This window comes from Sinocyclocheilus rhinocerous, unplaced genomic scaffold (genome assembly GCF_001515625.1).
Source record: "Sinocyclocheilus rhinocerous isolate Xijiao unplaced genomic scaffold, SAMN03320098_v1.1 scaffold1861, whole genome shotgun sequence".
In the NCBI taxonomy this organism is placed as follows: domain Eukaryota; kingdom Metazoa; phylum Chordata; class Actinopteri; order Cypriniformes; family Cyprinidae; genus Sinocyclocheilus; species Sinocyclocheilus rhinocerous.
In genome coordinates this window covers 134,404-142,789 of record NW_015652149.1, presented here as the reverse complement: position 1 = coordinate 142,789, position 8,386 = coordinate 134,404, and the positions used below count along the sequence as shown (strand labels likewise).

Here is an 8,386-nt window from a genome sequence, read left to right as displayed (position 1 = left end):
AAATAAATATTTAATGTTTAATATTAGTTAATAAAATATTTAATGTTTAATAAATATTTAATATGAATGTAAAATGCTATATTACACTGTTTTATATTATACTATTTCATTAAATAACAAAATAAAAATATTAAATATATAAAAAATTCTACAATATAAAATGATAAAATATTAAATAGAAAAAGTATGAAGTATAATAAAAAATACTATAAAACAAAATAAAATAGTGTGGCATTAATGTGACATCCTGACCTCATCGAAGCCCATTTTATCCGGCTGTTTAGGAGGAAGAGAGAGATACACAGACGGCTCTGATGGAGGACTGCGCACTGCAGACAAAACACATTCAGAACGATGAAGGACATTTCGTTACGCTCCTTAAGCAGAAAACATGTGACCAGTCATGTGACTCACCCATAACCTCCAGCAGCGAGTGCAGAAAACTGTCCGCCTCGTCCTGCAAGGTATTATGGGAGCGCAGGGGCACGGGGAGATACCCATAAGTCTCTGTGTTGCAGATGTACATCTGAACCTCTGCGGGAAACCATGTTAAAGTTCACGCAAAAGCAGCGCACATGATAACCGAATGCAGTCTCCTCGATCTGAGACGCACCTGCCATCCGCGCGGAGAAGGCGAAGATGATGATGTCGTCGAAGGCCCAGCTGTAGTCGGGATGAGGCGGGAAGAAGGCCAGCTCACGGGTCGCCTCCTTCCTCAGATCCAGCAGGAAGGTGGAGTGGAGCATGGGAACGGCGAAGCAGCCCTTCCTCTCCTGCCTGCGGATGGGCATGTAGGCCGGCGTCCGCTTATAATAACCCTGCAAACACACGCTCGCTCGTTAACCAAAAATATGTCAACGACCTTTTTTTCTATGACTGAAGGCCCGTTCACACCAAGAACAAGATCTATAACAATAACAATAAAGATAGAGTTTAAAAATCATTCTAAATTTAACCACAACTATAACGATAACGACACGGAGGAACGACAATCAATGACTCTGATTATATAAACTTGCAATATCGTTTACAAAAAAAAGGTGAAACTAAAATATTTATAATTATAAAAGTTAATTATGAAAAATTTAATTAAAACAAAATATATATACTATATAATTATTCTTTAACAAGCCTGTTTGCGGTTGCCAGATGTCAAGATCTTAAATCCCCCAATCAAAGCTTTTCTTTTAAAATGACTAATTTTCTGCCCTTTGTTTCACTTAATATTCCCAATCTGGCAACCATAATATTCCCAATCTGGCAACGACTGTTTTACTTAATATTTCCAATCTGGCAACCATAATATTCCCAATCTGGCAACGACTGTTTTACTTAATATTTCCAATCTGGCAACCATAATATTCCCAATCTAAATAAATATTTAATGTTTAATATTAGTTAATAAAATATTTAATGTTTAATAAATATTTAATATGAATGTAAAATGCTATATTACACTGTTTTATATTATACTATTTCATTAAATAACAAAATAAAAATATTAAATATATAAAAAATTCTAGAATATAAAATGATAAAATATTAAATATAAAAAGTATGAAGTATAATAAAAATACTATAAAACAAAATAAAATAGTGTGGCATTAATGTGACATCCTGACCTCATCGAAGCCCATTTTATCCGGCTGTTTAGGAGGAAGAGAGAGATACACAGACGGCTCTGATGGAGGACTGCGCACTGCAGACAAAACACATTCAGAACCATGAAGGACATTTCGTTACGCTCCTTAAGCAGAAAACATGTGACCAGTCATGTGACTCACCCATAACCTCCAGCAGCGAGTGCAGAAAACTGTCCGCCTCGTCCTGCAAGGTATTATGGGAGCGCAGGGGCACGGGGAGATACCCATAAGTCTCTGTGTTGCAGATGTACATCTGAACCTCTGCGGGAAACCATGTTAAAGTTCACGCAAAAGCAGCGCACATGATAACCGAATGCAGTCTCCTCGATCTGAGACGCACCTGCCATCCGCGCGGAGAAGGCGAAGATGATGATGTCGTCGAAGGCCCAGCTGTAGTCGGGATGAGGCGGGAAGAAGGCCAGCTCACGGGTCGCCTCCTTCCTCAGATCCAGCAGGAAGGTGGAGTGGAGCATGGGAACGGCGAAGCAGCCCTTCCTCTCCTGCCTGCGGATGGGCATGTAGGCCGGCGTCCGCTTATAATAACCCTGCAAACACACGCTCGCTCGTTAACCAAAAATGTCAACGACCTTTTTTTCTATGACTGAAGGCCCGTTCACACCAAGAACAAGATCTATAACAATAACAATAAAGATAGAGTTTAAAAATCATTCTAAATTTAACCACAACTATAACGATAACGACACGGAGGAACGACAATCAATGACTCTGATTATATAAACTTGCAATATCGTTTACAAAAAAAAGGTGAAACTAAAATATTTATAATTATAAAAGTTAATTATGAAAAATTTAATTAAAACAAAATATATATACTATATAATTATTCTTTAACAAGCCTGTTTGCGGTTGCCAGATGTCAAGATCTTAAATCCCCCAATCAAAGCTTTTCTTTTAAAATGACTAATTTTCTGCCCTTTGTTTCACTTAATATTCCCAATCTGGCAACCATAATATTCCCAATCTGGCAACGACTGTTTTACTTAATATTTCCAATCTGGCAACCATAATATTCCCAATCTGGCAACGATTGTTTTACTTAATATTCCCAATCTGGCAACGATTGTTTCACTTAATATTCCCAATCTGGCAACCATAATATTCCCAATCTGGCAATGATTGTTTTACTTAATATTTCCAATCTGGCAACCATAATATTCACAATCTGGCAACGATTGTTTTACATAATATTCCCAATCTGGCAACCATAATATCTGGCAACAATTGTTTTACTTAATATTCCCAATCTGGCAACCATAATATTCCCAATCTGGCAACAATTGTTTTACTTAATATTCCCAATCTGGCAACCATCATATTCCCAATCTGGCAACAATTGTTTTACTTATTATTCCCAATCTGGCAACCATAATATTCCCAATCTGGCAACGATTGTTTTACATAATATTTCCAATCTGGCAACCATAATATTCCCAATATGGCAAAAATTGTTTTACTTAATATTACCAATCTGGCAACCATAATATTCCCAATCTGGCAACAATTGTTTTACTTAATACAATCTCTCTGTGAAAAAGGTGCTGATGATCTGAAAACACCAGAAAACTTGTATGTTGGAGTTTGACGATCTTCATTGCGATAGTCTGCTCAAATGAAAGTGTAATAAAGGCAGTCTGTGTTCCTTCACGAGGCCGTTTGCGCGGTTTGCTGTGATTAAATCTGTGAGCAAACCTTCTCAGTGACGAACTGTAATAAACCCAGACATTTGTCGCTTCATGTCAAAGTGCAATAATTGAGATGAAACATAAAAAGACATTTCTCTAATGACAACAATCGTGATTATAATTTCATAATAATTTTATAATTATAATTATAAAAGTCACTTTAACAGTTCGACCACTATGCAGCGTGACTAAAATACGACTGTTTTCATTGACTAAATCTTGACTAAGAATAAAGATGATAAAAACTAAACAGCACATTTGAGAAATGATGAAGTCTGAATGATAAAAGAGCTGCCAGGCGCTGTGACGGGACGAGACACACCTGAGACGTCATTCCGCACCAGAAGTTTGAGTATGCCGCTCTGGACTCCAGCATCGGCGCCACCATCGTCTTATTCTCCCGCATCAGCTTCCATAAAACATCCCGGTTGGTCAGCAGGTTATCACAGTCCACCATCTGCAAACAGAGTCTGTCATGTTTGTTTCACTGATCATCTCAAAGAGACTCCACATTACTTCACTTCATTTTAGATCTGAGGGGAAAAAAATGATGCATCGTTTTAAACCGATCCACAAAAATGTAATCTTTAACAGCAGTTCCCCTGTGAAAAAGAAGTACAGTTTAATAATAAAAAAAAAAAAAAAGGGTTTATTATGGAAACATACTTTTAAAGAATATTTGAATGTAATGTTTTGACACTCGAGTGCAGGTTATTTACAATTGAATGACAATGTATTAGTTTAGAGTGGACTTGAGTACGTCTTTATGTCATTTCATAATTACTAGATAAGGTTAAAGCACTGCTGAATGTACTGACAAACATTTATGGCAAACTAAAATACACTTTAAAGTCATTTAGATTGAAACTGTATGTCATGTATTTATAATTATACGTAACTTGCAATCGAGTACATTTAAAATGTATTAACTTTTATTATTTTGAAATTGGATTCCGGCTCCTGAATCAGAAAAAAAAAAAAAGATTTTTCAAAGTTAATGTTTTTAGTAAATTATTATTTACCAAAAACAACATAAACGACCAAATTTTGCTACAAGTTTGATTGCAACATATAATCATTGCTGTTAATAGTGCTGTTAATTACTTTATTAACTGAATTTTACCGTACATTTCTACCATATGTACACAGTCACCACTGACAAGCTACTACTAAATATATTGTAGAAACTTAATTCTCTCTAAAGCTACTTTGCAACAATTTGTATCGTGAAAAGCGCTATACAAATAAACTTTAATTGAATTGAATTATTGGAGAACGCTTTATAAGAAAATACTATTTCAGTCGTTTTGCTTCTTCATAATCATTAGAGAAATTTACAAGCTATGTCTGAGTAAAATTAAATTACACCATTTTTTCCAGTGCAGTTTGAATCATGAGATGCCTAGAAAAAAACCTTATTTTATTTATGTCGCTTACCAAAGATAAAACTCAATGTGGTTGCCCAGAAAAGATGTTTAACTTTCATACACGGCAGTGGTTTTGATTCCTCACCAGCGGAGAGTGTGTGTAATCGTATAATGGTACAGAGTACTTCGACTAAAGCACACACAAAACCATCTGCTGGACAGAGGATTGAGGAACAGAGCTGATCACAGAGCAGCAGAAATAACTCTATAACACTGAACAGCACTGCTAACTTCAGACGGGCCTCTACAGACTGGAGGTGAAGTGTAATGAGCGTGAGGCGGGTCAGTTCTGGTCACATTATCTGTGTTACAGTTCAGTGAAGGGTAAAGAGACTCGTCTCAGACGATGTACCAGAAGGTAGTCGGCCCACATCTCCCGCGCCGTGTCGAGGGCCGCCTGACGCAGCTTCATCACGTGCTCGTACCGCAGGCTCGTCCAGTGCTTCGGGCCGCTCTCGTCCTCGTAGACGCTGAGAAACACACAGACAAATACATGCATGAGACACAAACCTTTCAGACACAGTCCGAGGTCAAAGAGAGACCTTCATATCTTTAGTGTGATGGACTGATTTTTTTTTGTCCTACCAATTAATTCAAATTAAATTTAAACATTAAAATACAATTGATACATAAAATGACTTAAATGCACTAAATAAAATACCATGTGGTGTGACTTCCCTACAAACATGATCCATGATATTTGTTGAAAAAAATCAATCTATCTATCTATCTATCTGATTTATTATAATTACCTAAAATTAAAACCATAAAAATACTTTTTTGTTACTTAAAATAAATGTTAACAGAAATAAAACAGAAAAAAGTAAATGTTTTCAAAGCAACATTTCTTATTTTCAGTTGGTAAAATAACTAAAACTGAAAAAAAAAAACTATATAGACATAAAACGCAGAAACTATAAAAATACAAATAAAATTCAAAATATTAACAAAAACTATAATAGAATATAACACTAAAAATAAGGCTAGTGATATATATATATATATATATATATATATAATGTTTTACCTTGAAAAATGTATTTAAAAACCTTTTTGAAAATAATGATATAATAAGAGTTGAGTCAGACATTTTTAAGATGTAAGGAAAAATAAATAATTTAAAATAAAATAAACAATTCAGTGTATTTTGAGGTCGGTAGAATATTGATATTTACTAAAAATAGCGCAGACACTGATCGCATCACAGAAAACGTGTGTGTGTGTGTATCTCTAGTTTGTTTTCAGCTTTGGGTTCAGATGCAGTTTAAGGTCCGTCTCACCTGGGCTCCTCCTGAGGTCTCCACTCCACATAATGATAGAAGTGCTGGACGTTTATCAGCCATTCGCGCAGGATCGCGCTGGTGTTGTCTGAATTATGATCTGTGGCCACCCTGAGGTTTTTTTTTAAGATGTAAGGAAAAATAAATAATTTAAAATAAAATAAACAATTCAGTGTATTTTGAGGTCGGTAGAATATTGATATTTACTAAAAATAGCGCAGACACTGATCGCATCACAGAAAACGTGTGTGTGTGTGTGTGTGTGAATCTCTAGTTTGTGTTCAGCTTTGGGTTCAGATGCAGTTTAAGGTCCGTCTCACCTGGGCTCCTCCTGAGGTCTCCACTCCACATAATGATAGAAGTGCTGGACGTTTATCAGCCATTCGCGCAGGATCGCGCTGGTGTTGTCTGAATTATGATCTGTGGCCACCCTGAGGACAGAGAGATCATCTGAAAACAGTTCAACGTCTGAAATAGACATAAAAGACGGCCGCTCCTCCAAACATGCATGAAAAATAAGGCTAGTGATATATATATATATATATATATATATATATAATGTTTTACCTTGAAAAATGTATTTAAAAACCTTTTTGAAAATAATGATATAATAAGAGTTGAGTCAGACATTTTTAAGATGTAAGGAAAAATAAATAATTTAAAATAAAATAAACAATTCAGTGTATTTTGAGGTCGGTAGAATATTGATATTTACTAAAAATAGCGCAGACACTGATCGCATCACAGAAAACGTGTGTGTGTGTGTGTGTGTGAATCTCTAGTTTGTGTTCAGCTTTGGGTTCAGATGCAGTTTAAGGTCCGTCTCACCTGGGCTCCTCCTGAGGTCTCCACTCCACATAATGATAGAAGTGCTGGACGTTTATCAGCCATTCGCGCAGGATCGCGCTGGTGTTGTCTGAATTATGATCTGTGGCCACCCTGAGGACAGAGAGATCATCTGAAAACAGTTCAACGTCTGAAATAGACATAAAAGACGGCCGCTCCTCCAAACATGCATGACAGAATAGAAAGCAAATGACTATAATTAGAGCTTTTTAATTTTCCTTTTCTTGCTGAATGTTGAGTTTGCTCTCATGTGCAGCGCTGTAAAATCACCCCATATTTAACTTCACTACACGACCTGTGGAAAACCAAGCTTGTCTTTAGCGTTTGGCTGCAGAACGACCGCATGAGAACCAGAGACCTTCACAGACAGCTGCTACATACTGCAGTACACTTTCAAAATGTGTTCAATTAGTCAAATTCACTCACACAGTCACCAGTGTTGGGGAAAGTTACTTTTAAAAGTAATGCATTGCCGTGTTAGTCCATAAGGCAACTAATTGCGTTACTTAGTTTATGGAAGGTAATGCATTACTTTACTTTTGCATTACTTTTTGTCACCTGGGCTGGGCTTGTTTATTTATTTTTAATAACAAAAACCCCAAAAGTTATATTTTTGGCAACTGTAAAGGCCCTCTCACACCCAAAGTGAAACGAATAAACCTCAGGATGAAGGAAGCGCCTCTGTTTCTCTCGGAGTGGCGACAGAAGAAATGTCAGTCGATCAATGGAAAAACAGAGTAACTTGCATTACTTATTTGAAAAAGTAACTCAGACATTTTGTTGTAAATTTAAAAGTAATGCACCATTACTTTACTAGTTACTTGAAAAAGTAATCTGATTGATTTATGACAGAAATCATGCAGGCCGTCTGCTGGAGACCAGGTTTTTTGCTGTGAACAGACAGTTTCCAGGTGCACAATCTCATATCACACACACACACACACACACACACACAAGCTTATGTATGTTCCTCAGGCAAATTCCATTCCTCTTTTTTTCCAGTCACACACATCCATCTCCATCAGGATTGTGTTTGATGATCTGCAGCTCTGAATGCTTCCAGTATACACACTAAACTTGAAGAGAAGAGAAACATTACTAGTAGGGTACAACGGGGCTAAAGGCACCCCAGGGGAAAGGTGCCTTTGACATTATTTTCATCTAAACCACTAGATGGCACAAAAACGTGGCGTGGCACTTTCCAAAACATCCGCTTTTCAAGATGCACGTGTATATTTGTCTGATCCTTGACGCGATCGCATGCAGCAGTGCAAAGTTGATTCTGTGCTTACTTGATCTAATATATATATATATATTTTTTTTTAAATGTTGTAGATTTAAGTAGCAAATAAGAATAGCTAAAATTAATGCATATATTTTGAGACAAAGGTCTTCTTTATGATTTTCAGTTTTGTTTTAGATAATTAAAGCAACAGTTTTTAAATAACGAAAAAAATATGTAAAAGTATGGTATTTGGGGTAAAAAG

General features: G+C 36.3%; 1 protein-coding gene across 1 annotated transcript in view; it reads right to left on the bottom strand.

Moving 5' to 3' along the window:
* LOC107713788 (procollagen galactosyltransferase 1) overlaps positions 1-8,386 on the bottom strand; it is an 18,648-nt gene that overhangs the window by 5,501 nt on the left and 4,761 nt on the right. The window contains exons 2-7 of the mRNA XM_016519400.1: positions 6,882-6,992; positions 5,126-5,243; positions 3,669-3,803; positions 1,984-2,188; positions 1,785-1,904; positions 1,623-1,699 (exon numbers count right to left, since the gene is read on the bottom strand). Coding sequence (XP_016374886.1) covers positions 1,623-1,699; positions 1,785-1,904; positions 1,984-2,188; positions 3,669-3,803; positions 5,126-5,243; positions 6,882-6,992 — 766 coding nt within the window. The remainder of the gene's footprint in view (positions 1-1,622; positions 1,700-1,784; positions 1,905-1,983; positions 2,189-3,668; positions 3,804-5,125; positions 5,244-6,881; positions 6,993-8,386) is intronic.